This window comes from Dermochelys coriacea, chromosome 6 (genome assembly GCF_009764565.3).
Source record: "Dermochelys coriacea isolate rDerCor1 chromosome 6, rDerCor1.pri.v4, whole genome shotgun sequence".
Lineage (NCBI taxonomy): Eukaryota > Metazoa > Chordata > Testudines > Dermochelyidae > Dermochelys > Dermochelys coriacea.
In genome coordinates this window covers 54592166-54612336 of record NC_050073.1, presented here as the reverse complement: position 1 = coordinate 54612336, position 20171 = coordinate 54592166, and the positions used below count along the sequence as shown (strand labels likewise).

At 51.6% G+C, this 20171-nt stretch overlaps 1 protein-coding gene across 2 annotated transcripts in view; it reads right to left on the bottom strand.

Annotated features, from left to right (window-relative positions):
• DGKZ (diacylglycerol kinase zeta) overlaps positions 1 to 9503 on the bottom strand; it is a 104927-nt gene extending 95424 nt beyond the window's left edge. The window contains exon 1 of one of the 2 annotated variants that reach the window (XM_043515635.1): positions 8471 to 9503. In XM_043515635.1, coding sequence (XP_043371570.1) covers positions 8471 to 8724 — 254 coding nt within the window. In that variant the 5' untranslated portion in view covers positions 8725 to 9503. The remainder of the gene's footprint in view (positions 1 to 8470) is intronic. The other variant, XM_043515632.1, reaches the window with a different exon arrangement.
• Between the last annotated feature and the right edge of the window lie 10668 nt (positions 9504 to 20171).

Below are 20171 nucleotides of genomic sequence, written 5' to 3'. Positions count from 1 at the left end.
CCCTCCAGAGGTAGGTGATGTCACCTGCAAGTACACAGCATCTGGTAGTAGTTTGTCTGACTGTTGGCACATTCAAGCTGGCACACAGCCTGGCACAGGGTAAAGTGGAGGCACTTGGGCTGCCAGGAGCCCTAACTCCTGCCCAGGTGCCTGGGTACTTTGCAGCTTCTGGGGAGAATCCAGGGTGCAAGAACACCCTGGCCACACTTCCTCCTGTCCCCAGCCCAATCCTGTTCCCAAGGGCTTTTGCCACAGCTCATAACCATCTCTGCAGCTCCTGCAGAAGGCCTTGTCCATTGGGAATACCCTCCTGAGGGCCCTATGCAGCTCCTTTAATCTGACTATACCACAGCTACTGCAAAGGGGCCATTGGGCAGTGGCTCAGCAGGAGGGGTTTACAAATGAGCTGCATCTCAGAAGTGGAGCAGGGCAGAGTTTCTCTCCTGTGCTCAGCATCCTGGTATCAGCTGCCTGCTCTGGGGTTTGGATGCCTTGGATTTACCCCTGTGTTTCAATAGTTTTTCTCTGCAAGGTAGCAAGCAGAGCAGCTAATGAATGAGCTGGAACCCCTGGGCTGCATAGGAGCCAGCCACAACTGAATGAGAGCAGAGGTGCAGATGCAACCAGCTCCCCTGGCTGTCCAGATTCCCTCTTCTCTGCAGGTCTTGCTGGCTCTCCCTGGCTCCACTCCACCCTTCGCATGTGAAGCAGGCTGCCATAGAGCTCTCTCCCCCCCTCGCTATTTACATTGCAAAGCAGCCCCCTCCAAGTGCTCTCGGTTATATTTAACTCCCTGGCACAGCCTGTGAGAAGCATCAGGTGCATCCTACCTGCCATCCCTGTGGCCCTGCTGAGAAGCCATGATGCTGTAGCTCCAGCCCTCATTAGAAGCCCATGATTCACCTTGGGACCTCATTCTCTGCAAAGCAGGCATAGGAACAGACATGCTGCAGCACTACCAGTCTCCGTGTGGGGCTAATCTCACACTGGAGACCAGGACAGGAAATGAGAACTCATCGTTGGACCACTGCAGGCAATAAGCACGAGGCTGCTGTGGCAGGCCCTGCTCTGCCTCAAGAGGGGCAGCATGGGGCTGTCAGCAAAGAGCGTCAGGATAGAACAGAGGGGCTGACTCTGGCAGAGGAGAGGGTCTGGCAGGGCAGGAATGAGACCTATTAGCCCAGCCTTGCTAGAGCAAATGAGGGCCAAGAGCTAGGGATTGCTGAGCGTGCAGTTGGGCCAGCTGAGGTGGCCGGTGCTGGAGCTGGCTGCTGCCTTTGGGGAAGTCTCCCAGAGCCCAGGTGGAGCCCTGCTGGTTGAGAAGGAAAAGGGAAATGGACTCACTCTCTGCTGCTGTCCTGGCCTTGCAAGAGCCACAGCACGTTCCCTGTCCTGAGCACATGAGCAACAACAAACCCAAGCCATGGGGACAGCTTAGCCTCAGGCTGTCACACTGGCTAACCTCTGGGCCCCTGCAGTTTGCTTTCTGGGATGCAGTGCAAACAGGCCCAGCTGCATTGGCGTAGTTTGACTTCTATATTTGGGGGAGGAAAGGGTCCTAATACTATTAATAATAGGCATAGATCTCACTGCAGATTTACCGATTGCTAGTGGTACTTAAGTTACAGTGTACTTGAAATCACAAATGCAGTTTTCATTCATTATTTAATCACCCATAATTTTTTGTTTTAACTTATTTTCTGTGTTTACCAGCTACCACTTAAAAATCAACATAGCATAAAAACAAATTATTGAATAAACAGAACCTAGCACTTTCATGTAACTATGTTGTTGATGTTACTAAACGGAAATGAAATCCTTATATGACGTGTCAAAATATGTGTCTTTCAGAAAGACGGGTAGATTAGCTTTTCTCTTTCCCTATGTCACCTTTTTAGAAAGAAATACACCCTGTTCTCCTGGGATGGAAGGGCTTTGTTGCTGTTCAATAAAACAAGTATAAACTATTTTCTCAGCACAAAACAGACCCTGGCCAGTAATTATGATTTTCTTCAGCACACGCAATGCACACATCAAACAAATCCGTTGCCAAAGCCTGTCCCCTTTGCCCATCTGCCTAAGCACCTTCCGCTCACATTTAACCTTCTCTCGGTCACTCTCCTGGGCTTGACACAGTCAATGCTGTACACTGAGACGCTTGGGAAGCAGCTCAGATCTTATGTTCACTTGCTACGACGTGATTAGCATCTGGCCCCTATGTCTAGAGGTCTGTGTTTCAGGGACACATCTCTTATTTTAAAAGCTAGTAAAATTGAAATGGCCCCACGCTGGAGTTCCACTGCAAGGGTCAGGAGCTGCTCTCCTGCCCTCCCCTTAAGTAGCCCAGGTGAGGAAACTGACAAAATCTGGGAGCCCCCACTTCCATGCATCAACTCTGTGATGTACCCAGTGGGGGGGCAATGTCCTCCCATGCCTGCACCCCCAGTCTCTGCCCATGCCCATCTGCCTGCACAGCCCAGGAGCTGGGAGGCTGGGATGGTGAAGGGAGGTTGATGCTGTGAGCTGCATCCCAAACATCTGCAGGGAACCTCTTGCGTGGTGCCAAAGACAAGAGTAACCCAAACTGCTGAGATCCCTGAGGCTGCAGCAGGGACAGGCCTAAGCCAGCCACACAGCCCCCAGGTTTCTGCTGGGGAAAGCAGAGGCTTTGTCACTTGCCATGTGTCTTCTGGGGGAGTTTCTGATTCCCTGGCACCGAGGGGATGATTATTAACTCAGCCAGTGTAACAGGTGAATCCGAATGTGTCACTTCCTGTGCAGGGCTACCTGGGCCAGTGAGTCAGAGAGGGTTCCCCTTTGGGGGCTTGTCTAGGTGTGAGTGCAGGACAGAGTGTGGCTCAATATAGTCAGCCGTACAGGCCTAAAATGAGGCACCTCAATCTGGTAAATGGCCTGATTCTCACCACGGCCAAGTACACCTGATTGCTACTGCCAGGCCTGAGAGCTGCAGGTGCCTAGCACCTTGGAAAACCAGCCCACTTCAGGAGAAGTGCCTAAATAAAAGGGGATTTGAGCCTAACTTTATGACCCTTACTTTGTCCATTTTGGCCTAAGTGTTGCCCAGAGTCACAGCATGAGTGACTGTCAGAGAGTCAGGCATTAAAATCAGGCACCTGCTCAGCCTCTTATCGTGGTGGCAGAGGGAGCAAGAATTGCTGGTACTTCCGAGGCATTTCCCCAGTGGGGCAGTTGTCCCTGACTCAATGAGGTTGTGGCATAATTCAGCATCATTAGCAGGGTTGGCACGAACCTGCTGCTGGAAGCACTAACTATAATCTGTGCACTGAGCCCCCATTCCACCACTCCATGAACCACAGCAGCTATTTCTGGAAGGCACTAAATATCCAGAGGCTTAAAATATCATTTCTTCTCATTTCAGACCCTTTATATAATGACTGATGTCACATCTCCCTTGTGCTGGCTAATAGGGCCACAGCAGGAGCTGGGCAAGCTAGTGATGCCAGCAGGTAGGGGCTCAGAAAACCCATTTATTCTGCTGGCCAGTGTACCTCCACATAGCACGAGATCTGCTTTGATCGGTGTGATGCTTCCAATGCTGGGTTTACAATGGCGCCAGTGGCGCCCTGGAGCTGGACCCATGCTCAGAAGGGGCCCCAGCCTGCTCCGCTTGCACTGTGCCCCGAGACCCCACCAGCCCACTGACTCCCCCCTCCCCATCCATCACTTGTTTCTCTCGGCCTGCCCACCGGCTGGCCAAGGGCTCCTCTCCACCCCCTGGCCTCACCCTCCAGCTTCTCTCTGCCTCGTGGTTGGACCCCAGTGCACCTCCGGCTCCAGGCAGTCTCTGCTTCCCACCACCTGTGGGGCCCCGCCTGGCTCCCTGACGCTGAGCCACCTGGGACTGGTGCAGAGCTCCTGGCCAATCTCGGCCAGTTAGGGAGAGCAGTGTAGGGGGCTTGGCTGGGCGACAGACGGAGCAATTCCCACCCTGGGACCATCCCTGGCTGCACTGGTGGCTCAGCCCGGCAGACACAGTCGCCTCCCAGCAGGGCCGGTGAGTGGGGCTGGGAGGCAGGGCGTAGGGGAGTAGGTCTCTGGAGGGCCTGGGGTGGGTGCTGTGCTGTGAGGGGGCGGGGAAGATCTCTGTGAGTTGGGGCAGTAGGGAGTGGGGGTTCTGTGCAGGGTGCTGTGTGTTTGTGGCAGGGTCCGGGGGGGCTTTGGCCATAGGGAATCGGGGGGATAGGGAAGGGGGTTCTGGTGTTGGGCAGGGGGGGCTGTGTGGCACGGAATGGATCCACTCCCGAGGGGAAGGGGCACGTTGGCAGCACAGGGCCAGGCGGGCCATCGTGAGTCTGGCAACTACTGTTTTGTAAATAGTTCCCTTGCACTGGGCTGGGCAGAGCGGGGCCCCTGCCGTGCCATATTGGCCCTGGCTGGCCCCTCACTCTGGGGACCAACCCCCCGTCCCTTGCTCCATTGCCCCCATGGGGGGCCCACAAATAAGTTTGGTGCTGGGCCCACAAAAGGTTAATCCAGCCCTGGACAAAAGGAGGAGACCGTGCTGCACAGCAGTGTCCACACTCAGCAGCTACCCCAGGAGCCCTCTGCACCCTCCCACATCTAAGGCCTTGGGTAAGCACCTACTTGAGTCTTACACCATGACTGAGCAATGGCCAAAGGGGGTGCTCAAGTGCAACATGCAGGGCTGCCCTTGTCTAGGGCTGAGCATACGGGAGAAGAGAGCAAGGGCTACATGCCTGCCTGCAGCTCTCTAGCCTGCCAGCAGCCACAGGCTCCATCATGTCCCCACCTCACCCAGCGTTGACCTCTTAATCCAGTGTATCATAATGGAATAAATACCCGCGCCTGTTCCACGCTGTCCCTATGGACCAGCCATGCCTGGTCTCTTCACAGGACCCCTTGGGCACCATCCTGCTCTGAGACATTTTCCTGCCACAGCGCCACCATCCCGTTTTTGCTCAGATGCCAGCAATCAAGGATGGTATAAGCAGCTCCTCCTAATCCCCGCACAGGAGAGGCGATAATGTCCCGGCAGCTGGGTCCAAAGCCTGATCAGGGTACAAGTGAGATCTCTCTAGTTCTGAATGCGCTGTCAACCCGTCACCTTCACGGAAACACCGTAAAATTCAGTACAGCGGGCAGAGTCTCTTCCAAAGAGCCTTGGTGCTGGGCATCAGGATGAGGGGCATCTGCAGAGCTGTATGGGACCTGGGACTGGAAGAGCAGCAGGGGCTCTGCAGATCAGGATTGAGGAGTATCAGTAGAGCTGTAAGTGGGGGGAGATCAGGTCTGGAATAGCAGGATGAAAGCGATCCCCAGAAATATTAGAGCTGGAACACGTCCAGGCTGATTAAATTAGCTTGCAATATGTTCCATTCCTCCCCTGGGGAGTTTTGGATAATTGCAGCCAGCTAATCCGTTCATGCACATCTGGAGGAAAACAGCTAAGAAAGGAAAATCCTGCTCTGTGCCCTCCACTGTGCATGATAAGCCCTCATTCTTGCTGATAGCAGGGCAGAAACATTTTAAAGCAGCTGACAAAGCACCAAACTATGGCAAATCATCCCCATGGTCCAAACCATGCAGCCTGCTGCACCTCCCAATAAGACATTTTTGTGAGCATGTGGAGGACCCAGAGATCCAGACCCAGTAACATGGTGGGGAGGGGCCTGTCCATGCAGGATTGGGACACCCCTTTTCCCCACTCAGGGACTAGCAACCAACTGAGTTTGGTCAGCTCCTAGCAGAAGGTTGCCAGATTATCTATCTTTCTAAGGTACCTGCATGGCCCCCCCATTAGGGCAGTATTCAAGTGCCTTACAATCTTTATCGCATTTAGCCTCATCACATCCCTCTGAGGTAGGGAAGTGCTAATATCTCCACAGGGAACTGAGGCACAAAGAAATCAAGTGACTTGCCCAAGATCATACAGGAAGCCTGTGGCAGAGCAGAAAACTGAACCTAGGTCTCCTCAGGCCTAAGTGAGCATCCTAATCACAGGACCAGCCTTCTACTCTGCATGTCTCCTTTGCATAAGATATTTAGACTCTGAGCGCCTCAGGGCAGACTCTGTAACTCATCAGGCCCCCTGATGAATAATCGATCATACAGAGTCCAGGGGAGAATGCAGGATTCAGTGGGATTGGTTATCCAAGCCAGCTCACAAGAAAGCAAGCCTTTCCCCTCTTGACCCAATCTCACAGTGTCTAAGCATCCCAAAGTCCATATTGTATGTGCCCTCTCCTACTCAGGGCAAGCAGTGCTAGATCCTGTGTCTCTTCTCAGTTACACTAGTAAGACTGAGGCGCGATTCCATAGAGATCAATGGTGTTACACCAGGGTTCAAATGGTGAGAGAGGACAATCAGGCCCCAGCCCTTCCTTCACCTCCTGGAGGAGGGAGAATGGAGTCTGAGCTACTGGAGGCACCAAGACATGAGCAGAACCCTAGACAGGAGGCAGGAGCTACTCAGGAATAAAAACTCAACTAGGTATCCAGATAGGGGATGTGTGTGGTAACAGCTCATAGAAGTGGGCAGCCTCATTGGGGCAATGAAGAGTAGCAAGAATGCCATCCCTCCCCCCGGATAACTTTTCTTGGGTGTAGAGGATGGGGGAATGGGGGCAGAGCAAACTCAATAGAAGAAGAGCCATGCAGGGAGCAAATCATTCCATATTGGATCCCTTTGCAACAACGTGCCTCAGAAGGCACACTATCAGAGGCTCGTTCACCTGCGCATCTACCAATGTGATATATGCCATCATGTGCCAGCAATGCCCCTCTGCCATGTACATTGGCCAAACTGGACAGTCTCTACGTAAAAGAATGAATGGACTCAAATCAGACATCAAGAATTATAACATTCAAAAACCAGTTGGAGAACACTTCAATCTCTCTGGTCACTCGATTACAGACCTAAGAGTGGCTATCCTTCAGCAAAAAAGCTTCAAAAACAGACTCCAACGAGAGACTGCTGAATTGGAATTAATTTGCAAACTGGATACAATTAACTTAGGCTTGAATAGAGACTGGGAATGGATGAGTCATTACACAAAGTAAAACTATTTCCCCATGTTATTTCTCCCCCCCACCCCACCCCACCCCACCCCCCTCTGTTCCTCAGATATTCTTGTTAACTGCTGGAAATAGCCTACCTTGCTTGTCACCATGAAAGGTTTTCCTCCTTCCCCCCCTGCTGCTGGTGATGGCTTATCTTAAGTGATCACTCTCCTTACAGTGTGTACGATAAACCCATTGTTTCATGTTCTCTGTGTGTGTATATCAATCTCCCCTCTGTTTTTTCCACCAAATGCATCCGATGAAGTGAGCTGTAGCTCACGAAAGCTTATGCTCTAATAAATTTGTTAGTCTCTCAGGTGCCACAAGTACTCCTTTTCTTTGTGCCTCAGAAGGTTTTCCAGGTCAGACCTAGAGAACCAGCATCAGCTCCCTCAGGGCCCTATCACTGCTCAGGGGTTTTGAGCTCCCAGGCTGGCTGCAGCTGAGGCCCACTGACCTTGTGGGAGACAAGTGGGAGAGGAAGAACAATTTCTCAGCTCAGACCAGGAGAGCCCAACAACAAGGAGAGGGAGGAAAATGGCACCATGGAGAGCAAAGCAACTGCCAAGGCCATTCCAGTGTCCTCAGGAGGCAGCGGTGCAGATGTGTGGGGCCTACCCTGCTATGGAAGGGCCTGGGAAAAGCCATAGCCCCAGGGACAGAGAAGAAGGGAAGCAGGAGGGGGCAGTTAGAGGAGAAGGGGGAGAGGGGCTGTAAGGATAGTAGTGGGGAAACAGTCTGAGGGAGGGACTGTTTTCCCTGGGCAGAGGTTGTGGGGAGCCCCTATTTGATCTGTACTTCCCAGGATTGCTGGGGTCAGACAGAGGCACAGGGGCCAGAAAGTCTGGAGCAAGTAGCAGCCTGGCCCTAGTACCAGACTTTGGGGGAAATTTAAAGTGACAAGCATGATGGAGGAAAGAGCTGAAAGGCCCAGGTCAGTGAGAATACAGGTTACCAGCTATTGAACCAAGAGACACCCCTCACCACCACCCTCTCTCTTGGTAGTGGTGACTCTCCCCACCCACAGCAATTTGGAACAAGGTCCCTCAATGGGACAGGTACACCAGGGCTCAGCTCCCACAGCCTCTTGTGTAAAATAACCCCACGCAGACAGGGGTCAGTAAGGGGGGGGTCAGCAGGTACCCCCAGAGTCATGCACATTGGGGCACAAGCACATCTCTCTATTACCCCCAGGAGATGACCTCAGGAATCTGGGATGGGAAAAGAAGCTTCTGTTGCGTAGAAGGTCCCACACGCTCCTGCAGTGAAGGGCTGACACTGTTTTGCAGCTCCCTGCTGCCATGAAGGGAGCAGGGGACCAGTGAAGGTTCCCAGAACTGGCCGGGGAAGCTTCCATCACTAGGTTTGCATTAGCCCCAAAGTGGTGCAGAGAGGGGGAGGCTCCTACCTGTAGGACACCTGCTTTCTGATGGCCAGGTTCAGGAACTGGTCCTCCATCTGTGCCCTTGCAGCTGGGCTGTCTGCCACTCTGACTCCTCTCATCTCGTCCAATTGAGGGTCCAAGTCCTGGTACAGTTGGAGGCCTGCAGGAAGCATCAGTCCTACACTCCCTTCTCTTGCCGCCCCTTGGGGTCTTCCCTTTGTCCCCTCATCCTCTCTGGCTGACACGCAGCCTCTCCAGCTCTGGGGTGCTTCAGCCATTCCCAGTGGTGATATGAATATCCAACTGGACACCTTTCCAGAAGAGTCCTGCTCCCTCTGCGCACACTGCCAGCCCCACGGCGATGCTGCACCCCACTTGCCTCTCTAGGGCCCCAGTGAGGTTCCTGGGGTGGCTTGAGTTTCCTGGGAAGAAAAAAAAAACAGTCCAACTTTTTGCCAATCTTATTTATCAGCTTCCTGGCTGGACGGTTAATGCAGCTCAGAATCTGCAGCTCAGCCTCAGTCCATCTCCTCTGCCCCTTGGAGAATGGTCAGCAAAAAGCAAACAGGAACAGTCTGGATGGGGGAAACCCAGGCACAGCTGAGCTCCTTGGCTGAGATCTGCTTGGCCCAGCAAAGGCAGGAGGATGAAGGAGAGGAGGGTGAATAAGAAACAGTCCTGATCAGAAACAGGGATCCAGGGAGGCAACAAAGCCATGAAGAGCACAGCTCCCACCAGGAGAGGGGCAGCCCAGCTCTTCCGCTGCTGGGAGAAGGGGTCAGGGCTGAGTCACCAGGGACCTCAGTGTCTCCTCCAACAGCAGCCAAACTCAGAAGCAAAAAAGAGCAAGGTGGCTGTGCACAGATCCTGCAGCAGCCAGAAGACAGACAACACACAGAGAGAGGGGGAAGGGGCTGTGCTAGTGCTACACCAGAGTGCAGTGTCACCTAGAGACACTCCGAAACTGGCACATAGCCCTGTGGAGCCCAGAGAGGTGCAGAGACCTGGGAAGACTGCACAGCCCTCACTGCTCTCAGCCAGGGCTCCCCCTCTGACTGACATACCATTCTGGCTCAGTCTCTCCTCATTGAGCTAGCCGCCCAGTCAAGTTACCAAGACATGCACATTCACACGCAGTGAGATTTGATTGGCCTGAAAAGCTGCACACGACTGCCAAAGAGTTACAAAGAGTTGCACTGCTCTAGGCTCTGACGTGGGGCGGGGCTGTGGTGTGCAGCATGCCCAGGGCAGGACTTCACCCTGTGTGTGTGGGTGGGGGGGGTGAATGCCCAGTGATAGGTAGGTCCATGCTATCTCAGTGACTCTCCTCTCAGGCTCAGGACCAACCCCAGTCCCAGCCCCAGCCCCAGCTCCTGCTTGTCCCTGTTTGATGAAAAGTCATTTCTCATCCCTGATCATCTGGGGACTTGCCTTGTGTCTCCCTCATGTCCAGACCCCGGAGCAGAAAGTGCCTCCCTGGCCATCTCTCCCTGTCCTGCTGGTTGCAGTCGCTCCTTGCTGCCCTGGTCCTACTGCCCTCATTGATGCCATCCAGCCCAGTGAGTGCCACTCTCACTCCCCATCATCACCTCTCAGTTGGTACCCAGGGCAGCCCTGCTGCAACAGCACGGGAATCAGCCTGAGTTTGTCTCCCGCCTGCAAAGGCTCTTTCCAATCCCAGGAGCTCCCACCCTTGCCTTCTTCCTCCCTCAACCCCACTGGCTTCACTGGCCTTCCAGCCAAAGGGGGTGAACAGAGCTCATCAGCATGTGTCTGAGAGTGGTTGCTGGAGAGTGACATGAGGTGCTCCCACGCCCACTCCTGGTCCAAATGCAGACTGGAGGATCATGCAAACACAAGCTAGAAAAGCCCATCCCCATCCTCAGGGACCAGGACAGGACCCTCCAGTCTAGTTGCCAGAATTTTGTCCAGCCTTAAGTGTCACTTGTGACATTTCCCCCTTGTTCTTCCCTTGCTTGGGGTTTACACCTTACAGATGCTGTGCACAGTGATCAAGCCCAGCTCCACCCACCCCACCCACGTAGTCGTGACTTGTCACATAGCCAAGCTCCAACATGCAGCTCTTCTCTCTCTGTGCGTGAGTCAGCTCCGCCAGCCCCCAGATACATTTTGTTCCTCTTCTCTGGATTCCCTCCAGCTGATCATCAGCTTTTCCCAAGCTACACTCTCTGGGTGGAATTAACACCCAAAAGTTGCAGACATTCTCTGTCCCTGACAAAGTCAGTGCATTCTTTGTTTGCCAGCCGGGTTGAGAGCCAACTGTGTGTTGTGCAGTGTGTTTCCTGCTTGCATTGATGTGTGATTGTTTTATGGTTTATTGCTCCCCACAGTATTGCAGCAAAATGGAAGAAAAGGCCATTTTTCTGGTACTGAGGTCCCCAGGGCTGAACATGGTATCCCAGGTGAGGTCTTGCCAGAGGATGACTAACCCCTTCCTGCTCTGGGACTGAGGCCTTTGAGTACCCAGCTCAAGAATTTCACCGGTGTTTCATGGCCATATCGTTGCAAACTACTATCCCGTTTTCTGCCCCACACCCCAGGTTATTTTTCTCCAGCTGCATTTCCCCAGGCTGAGTCTTACCTTGCTGTTTGGGGCCTGCATCTCTCATTTGCCTCTCAGGTGCTTTTCTGTCTTCACTGGAGTTCACGGCTCCTCCCAGGTTGATAATAATCTATGCTGTTCACCCATCATCTTTCAGATCAGTCAGGAAGAGTCCAGTATTACTGAGTCTTGACCTTGACTCTGGGTTTACTCAACTTCATACATTACCCTTTGCTTATGTGGTATTTGAGACTGTGCCTTTAAGGGCGGAACTTCCCTGAAAAGAGAGTCTAGATGGGGCGCTGGGAAGCTCCTGTTGCTATGCACAGTCAGCCAGCTAGAAACGGACCCGGAGAAAAGCAGCTCTCTAAAAGCATCATAAGCACTTACTGATCACTGAACACCACATGGGAGCAGGAATAGCAAGGAACTAAGAAATACCTTGAGTGGAAGAATGGGGACTCTGAACTTCTCCAGAATTAACTCTCTGGATACATAGAAAACAACAGGAAAAGGATTACACCCTGCCCCTCCCCACTGTGTATCTGCAAGCAATGGGTGCCAGCAGAAAGGGAGATAGTCAGAAGGTTGCCTTATATTGCTAATAGCTGGTTCTGAAGCACATAAAGCATAGTCAGGGAACTAGGAAAGCGCATTACAGAGATTTGAGCCGTACTGTGCGCTCCATGCCAAAATGAAACGCAAGAGAGAGGTTTTCAAGCAGAGCACAGAAAGAAAGTGGAACCACCAGGGAGTTTGTGACTGCTCCAAGGCTGCAGAGCCAGTCTTGCAAGTTTGGGGTGCAGAGTCCCTGATAAGGGACCAGATTGGGATTGGAATCTGGGAAAGATATAAAACAGCCAGAGACTATTGGAAGCCCCAGAATTCACCCGGACAAAGCAATTAGAATTTGCCAAGCAAAGGAAGTCACTCCGTTCCGAATGAAGCTTATGAAGGCTGGGCAGTGCTTGGACTGTGGAGACGTGATAACTGATCCCAAATGCTACAAGAAAAGAGGCATGAGGCAGTAGGGCATGGAGAGCTTAAAAGCAGCACAGGGAACCCACACAAACGGAGACAATGCCTGGCCTGCAGGCTGTAACAAGCTGCACTTTGCCTCACTGCCACACCCCCATTCTCATTCAGGCAGTTTTATTGTCCATCCAAACGAACCAGTTTCTCAGCTCACCCCTTACATTTTAGGGTTTCACTTTCTCCAGCTTCCAGGCCCTCTCACCCAGTCTCTCCCCCCTCCCTCCAACTCTTTTTAGCCTCACCTTAACTGATTCAACTGGGAGGGGAAGCCTCTGTTGCACAGGGGAGCTGGACTTACTTTAGTTAGAGTGTCAGCCACCCTGAGATATACCTCCCCCCTTTTCAGGAAAGCCTGCCTCTTTCACAGGTACTTATTTTCTGAGCTGCAAGAGGGCGGGGAACAGGGGGGTTGGATGGGGCAGGGGTCCTGTGGGGGCAGTCAGGAATGAGAGGGGGCGTTGGATGGGGGACAGAAGGCAGTCAGGGGTGGTAGGTCCAGGGGTGGTCAGGGGACAGGGATCAGGGGATGGTGGATGCGGCAGGAGTCCCGGGGGGCCATCATGGGACAGGGGACAGGAGAGGTTGGCTGGGGCAGGAGTCCCAGGGGAGCCGCCAGGGGACGAGAAGCAGGGGGGTCGGATAGGAGGCGGGGGCCAGGCCACCCCTGGCTCTTTGGGGAGACACAGCCTCCCCTAACTGGCTCTCCATACAATTTTGGAAACCCGATGTGGCCCTCAGGCCAAAAAGTTTGCCCACCCCTGCTTTAATTGCTGAGCTTCCCAGAGAGTCTTGTTATGCATAGTCAGCTGGAACCAGACACAAAATAAAGCAGATGTCCTGAAAGCATCTTAAGCTCTAAGTGATCACTAAGCACCCAAGCTTATGCTCCTTCAGTTGGTTTTCAATATATGGGAGAAAGTCATGCACAAGCCAAGTAGAGTTAATATGTTGCTAAGAAACTAACTCTCACTGACACCAGCTCAATCACACCTTCCCTTTATCCCCTCCACTTGGGATTTTATCAAAGGAAGTGATTGAATTTATCGGGCATGGATTGTGTTGTGTTCCATGGCATACAACAGAGAAGTCAGATAAAAACATAAATACTTTTGCTGGACGGTTGCATTGTAACACTACTTTCTGTCTTTGAATTCAGAACAGCACATACGAACCCCAAAACAGAGAGTGAGAAAACAGGCTGCTCCATAAGGCAGCAAGGAGCAAGTCATCCCCCCACCATTTTACTTGACTCTTTCCAGACTGGCTGGCTGCTGACTGACTCAGATCACATGGTTTTCCTCAGCGCTCCCTAGCCAGAAAATGATAGCTTGTCATTTTGAACCAGTTCCCAACACACCTCATTTTGTTCTTCATAAACTTCACCATGATGATAACTTCCGGCTCCATCACCAGCCAGAAAGATTCACCATATGGTAGCACATTCCCTGCTACAGGCTGTTAGAGCAGCATTTTCACCCAGGGCAGGGGGTGGCAGAGCTACCACCCTTTGCCCCAGCTTTCAAAGTTGCCCATTGTGGAGTGACCTGTTTTTCCTTTGGGAGGAATGATATGGTTGTAATGTGTAAGGTCATGAGCCATTCGTTCCTGAGACAGCTGGGAGAGAGGCAGCTAGAGCTCATATCATGCCGGTCCAAACTGGATTTGAGAGGATCCAGATCCCTGTCCTTGAAGGGTCTGGCTCAGATTCAGCGCTGTGCTCAGCTTCTGGAATTTTCCTGACATTTCCAAAACAAGCTGGGGCTAGTCCCATCACACTGCCCAAGTGAGCCCCAGCCATGCCCTTCGTTCCCCCTGCCCCCAACTGCCCCTGCTTGCTACAGAAGTGCTTGTAAGGAGAGAGGGATGGATCGAGGTCTGGTAGTTAATAGATGAAGTAAGTAACATGCAGCATTGTGTCTGAGTTTTATAAGCCCAATATAACTTCCTCATGTGTGCACTTGCAAATGCCTTCTGGGGTGCAACTCTCAACACAGGCCACAGGAAAAAGAGCAGGAGTCCTAGAGGTGAGGGAGTTTATTGCTCCTTTTCCTGGCCTTTCCCAGAGGAGGCACTTTAGGAAACAGGGCAGGAACACTGGTGGAGGAGGAGAGGGGTGGCCTCAGTTACTCCAAGCCCAGCCTATCTCAGCAGATGCTTAGGAAGCAAGAGCTGGTTGTGTGCCAAATCACAGGGGCTGCAGCCCTAACCTCTCGCAGCAGGAGGTGCTGTAGGCATTTCCAGTTTAGCTATATACTAACTCCTGGAGCTAGTTCATTAGTGATGTTTGTGCTGTGACATTTCCTCTAACACCTGTGCTTGACACCCTGGGCTAATTAGACGAGTCATCTGCAATGATTCTGGGGTTGTGGGGGGTGATTTCCATTCTCCCTGGGAGAACTTAGTCAGCATTAGCTGGGGGTGGCTGCCTGTGACATATTTCTCTTACTGGTGATGACTGTATTGAGGCTGTGGCTACATGCAGTGGGCTTCGGGGAGGCCTGTGTTTGCAAGGTCTCCTGAGTTACCTGGTGCACCAGCTCCCAGAACTTGGAGTCCCAGCTGCAGGATATTGTTTCAGGAGCTGCAGCTAATAAATATCCTGGCACAGGAGAGAAGAGCAGGATGATAAACATATCTTTCTCTCTCTCCTTTCCTGTCCATTTCTGCTGTCATCCTGTTTTTGTGCGGGAAGGCCTCACTGTCTCTGTATTTTGTGGTTCTTTTGCAGGCAAGCCACTGGGAGCTTTGCCTGCATTTGGAGCCCACGGCTGGCCCCTGTGCACCAGAAGGGAAAAGATGGGAGGGTGGAGAAGGGGCAAGTGATATAATACCCAGGGCAAAGACTGAGCAAGGAGAGATGGGGGAGTCCATGGGCCTTTGTAGGGTCTGTGCCAGCTTCAGCTCTCTCCTGCCCATCTCCTCAGCTGAAGTAGGACAAGTCAGGGTGTGGGGCTGGAGTTTTCAGGGAATCTGCTGCATACAGTACCTGATTCTGCCACTGAGGGGAGCAAACCTATCTTGGTCTTCAGTTGGGAACAGCTCTGGTGTGAGGTGTGGTGCCCCAACTGCGTGGTCTCTGGGGGTAGCTAGCAGCTGCTGCTGAGGCAATGGATGGACTCTGAGGGGGGGCTGGAATGGAATCCTGGGGAGCTCATCTCACCTCTCCCTTCTCCCTATTTAGCAAGGGCATTTTCTAATTCAAGGGTGGGTCTCTGCAGGTTGGCAGCTGCTGTATCTCTGTGGGGAAGGGACAAGAGGGAATGGATGGGGACAGCCCATCATTGCAGCACGAAGCCCATCTGGGCATTTCCTGCCACTTGGCTACGAGTTTGGGACAGAACAGGTTAGCTAAGGGAGCCAAGTCCTTGGGTCTTTGCTTTCGGAGTCACTGCCTATTATCACTGAACCCTAGGGCGAGACTCAGCCAGACAGGGAAGCAGGGGGATGTCATGCTGAGGGGAGGAACTCCAGCGCTGCTTACCTCCCCTAACTGGCTCTCCATACAAACTTTGGCAAACTTTGTCTTGGCCAGCTGTTTGGAAGAATAACGTGGGCTTTTAACAGGTGCATGAAGATTTAGGCTTGAGGTGGGTCTTTGGGGCAGAACTCCAGGGAATGGGGGCCTGCAAGGTGACCTTCACTGAGAAACACAGGAGAGCTTGTATGGAACTTTTAAGAATTGTAAGTGCTATCTGGTTACTGCACTTTTCACGTCTGGTGGTGGCAGAGTTTGAAGCACTGGTCAGCTGGAGCTGGTAGGAGACTGAGCTGAGCAATAAAGTGAGACTGGAGGTGGCTTGTAAACAAGGGACTCACTGGGATCCATGAAGGGACTTCAGCATTGCAACGCTGAGCTTCATGGGCCCTAGGAAATCACAGGAACAACACTGTGATCTACAAAGCCTGGGCTAGGCGCCTAGGCTCCCTATGCAAGGAATGGGGAGAGCTGGGTGCCTTACAATGGGATCCACAAAAGCCAGTATGCTAGGCTGGGAGCCACCTCAGCTAGCCAATGGGAGATGCTGGTGAGAGGGGGGTGCCCCTTCCAGAGGTAGGTGCCTGGGGCTGGGCTGCAAGGAGGTGCCTATCTTGGCTTAGTGATCCACAAATGGGAGCCAGCCTATGGCTGAGGCACCTAAGGTGAGTCTCACCGGGATGAGTTGGGTGCCTGGCTCACTTCACACAAAACAGCTGGAGGAAGACGTGATGCTCAGCTTGTAACCCAGTGCCTACCACACACACCTGGGATGTAAGAGACCCAGGTTCAATCCCCTCCCTACATACACACACTTGTTGAGTGGGAGAAAGGATTGAGACAGGGGTTTCCCACCTCTCAGGAGAGTGCTCTAGCCACTGAGCTCTGGGGTCACCAGATGTGAGGTAAGGGGCCTCCCTCAATCTCTCCTGTTCCACTGTGGCAAAATAATGAAATAATGAAAGAGTGACGGGACTGGCCCCTGGGTCTCTGTGCTCCCAGGTGGGAGCCCTGACCACTGGACTAAGGAGTCATCCTCCCTCTCTGGCCCAATTACTATTGAAGTATTTGTTTGCAGTGATGCAGGAGCCACACAGACTATGCTGACAGCTTGTGCCACACACTCTCAAAGAAACTGCAGAACCACCTGATCAACATCCTCTACAGCAAACAGGAAAAGATTAAGAATGAGCTCTCAAAACTGGATACTCTCATAAAGAACCAACCTTCCACACAAACTTCCTCGTGGCTGGACTTTACAAAAACTAGACAAGCCATTTACAACACACACTTTGCTTCTCTACAAAAGAAAAAGGACACTAAACTATCTAAACTACTACATGCCACAAGGGGTCACAACAATGGCTCCCGTAACCCACCCAGCAATATTGTTAATCTATCCAACTATACTCTTAGCCCAGCAGAAGAATCTGTCCTATCTCGGGGCCTCTCCTTTTGCCCCTCCACCCCCACGAACATGATACAGTTCTGTGGTGACCTAGAATCCTATTTTCGACGTCTCAGACTCAAGGAATATTTCCAACACACCTCTGACCAACATATTAACCCACAGAGACCTTCCTACCAACACTACAAAAAGAAGGATTCTGGGTGGATTCCTCCTGAAGGTCGAAACAGCAGCCTGGATTTCTACATAGAGTGCTGCCGCCGACGTGCACGAGCTGAAATTGTGGAAAAGCAGCATCGCTTACCCCATAACCTCAGCCATGCAGAACACAATGCCATCCACAGCCTCAGAAACAACTCTGACATCATAATCAAAAAGGCTGACAAAGGAGGTGCTGTCGTCATCATGAATAGGTCGGAGTATGAACAAGAGGCTACTAGGCAGCTCTCCAACACCACTTTCTACAAGCCATTACCCTCTGATCCCACTGAGAGTTACCAAAAGAAACTACAGCATTTGCTCAAGAAACTCCCTGAAAAAGCACAAGAACAAATCCGCACAGACACACCCCTAGAACCCCGACCTGGGGTATTCTATCTGCTACCCAAGATCCATAAACCTGGAAATCCTGGACGCCCCATCATCTCAGGCATTGGCACCCTGACAGCAGGATTGTCTGGCTATGTAGACTCCCTCCTCAGGCCCTTCGTTACCAGCACTCCCAGCTATCTTCGAGACACCACTGACTTCCTGAGGAAACTACAGTCCATTGGTGATCTTCCTAAAAACACCATCCTAGCCACTATGGATGTAGAAGCCCTCTACACCAACATTCCACACAAAGATGGACTACAAGCCGTCAGGAACAGTATCCCCGATAATGTCACGGCTAACCTGGTGGCTGAACTTTCTGACTTTGTCCTCACCCATAACTATTTCACATTTGGGGACAATGTATACCTTAAAATCAGCGGCACTGCGATGGGTACCCGCATGGCCCAACAGTATGCCAACATTTTTATGGCTGACTTAGAACAACGCTTCCTCAGCTCTCGTCCCCTAATGCCCCTACTCTACTTGCGCTACATTGATGACATCTTCATCATCTGGACCCATGGAAAAGAAGCCCTTGAGGAATTCCACCATGATTTCAACAATTTCCATCCCACCATCAACCTCAGCTTGGACCAGTCCACACAAGAGATCCACTTCCTGGACACTACGGTGCTAATAAGCGATGGTCACATAATGGTCACCACCCTATATCGGAAACCTACTGACCGCTATTCCTACCTACATGCCTCTAGCTTTCATCCAGATCATACCACTCGATCCATTGTCTACAGCCAAGCTCTACGATATAACCGCATTTGCTCCAACCCCTCAGACAGAGACAAACACCTACAAGATCTCTATCATGCATTCCTACAACTACAATACCCACCAGCTGAAGTGAAGAAACAGATTGACAGAGCCAGAAGAGTACCCAGAAGTCACCTACTACAGGACAGGCCCAACAAAAAAAAATAACAGAACGCCACTAGCCATCACCTTCAGCCCCCAACTAAAACCTCTCCAACGCATCATCAAGGATCTACAACCTATCCTGAAGGACGACCCATCACTCTCACAGATTTTGGGAGACAGGCCAGTCCTTGCTTACAGACAGCCCCCCAATCTGAAGCAAATACTCACCAGCAACCACACACCACACAACAGAACCACTAACCCAGGAACCTATCCTTGCAACAAAGCCCGTTGCCAACTCTGTCCACATATCTATTCAGGGGATACCATCATAGGGCCTAATCACATCAGCCACACTATCAGAGGCTCGTTCACCTGCGCATCTACCAATGTGAAATATGCCATCATGTGCCAGCAATGCCCCTCTGCCATGTACATTGGCCAAACTGGACAGTCTCTACGTAAAAGAATAAATGGACACAAATCAGACGTCAAGAATTATAACATTCAAAACATTCCACCCCCCACTGTTTCTCTGATATTCTTGTTAACTGCTGGAATTAGCCTACCTTGCTTGTCACCATGAAAGGTTTTCCTCCTTTCCCCCCCCTGCTGCTGGTGATGGCTTATCTTAAGTGATCACTCTCCTTACAGTGTGTATGATAAACCCATTGTTTCATGTTCTCTGTGTGTGTGTGTATATATATCTCTCCTCTGTTTTTTCCACCAAATGCATCCGATGAAGTGAGCTGTAGCTCACGAAAGCTTATGCTCTAATAAATTTGTTAGTCTCTAAGGTGCCACAAGTACTCCTTTTCTTTTTGCGAATACAGACTAACACGGCTGCTACTCTGAAACCTAACATTCAAAAACCAGTTGGAGAACACTTCAATCTCTCTGGTCACTCGATTACAGACCTAAGAGTGGCTATCCTTCAACAAAAAAAGCTTCAAAAACAGACTACAACGAGAGACTGCTGAATTGGAATTAATTTGCAAACTGGATACAATTAACTTAGGCTTGAATAGAGACTGGGAATGGATGAGTCATTACACAAAGTAAAACTATTTCCCCATGTTATTTCTCCCCCCCACCCCACCCCCCACTGTTCCTCAGATATTCTTGTTAACTGCTGGAATTAGCCTACCTTGCTTGTCACCATGAAAGGTTTTCCTCCTTTCCCCCCGCCTGCTGCTGGTGATGGCTTATCTTAAGTGATCACTCTCCTTACAGTGTGTATGATAAACCCATTGTTTCATGTTCTCTGTGTGTGTATATAAATCTCCCCTCTGTTTTTTCCACCAAATGCATCCGATGAAGTGAGCTGTAGCTCACGAAAGCTTATGCTCTAATAAATTTGTTAGTCTCTAAGGTGCCACAAGTATTCCTTTTCTTTTTGCGAATACAGACTAACACGGCTGCTACTCTGAAAGGAGCCATTGTGTCAGAGATCGGGTGACCATATTTCCCAAAGGGCCCCCTCACCACAGGGCTGGCTCCAAGGCTTATCCAAGGTGCCCCCCCCCGCGAGGCTGTCACTGGTCTCTCGAACCCTGTCGATATAGTAGTGGCACAAACTGCAACTTGCACGTTTCCCACCAGTAGCAGTTACTGCCATGTAAGGATGGGCAGCACGCTGAGCTTACTCAGTCCATGCGAGCATGCTCAGTACAACCTACGTAGGAAATTCTGCCAGGGAGCAGTTTGTGCCACTACACCAGCCCTCCACGCGAGGCTGTTGCTGGAATCTTGCTGGCCCCCCACAAACTGGAACCCT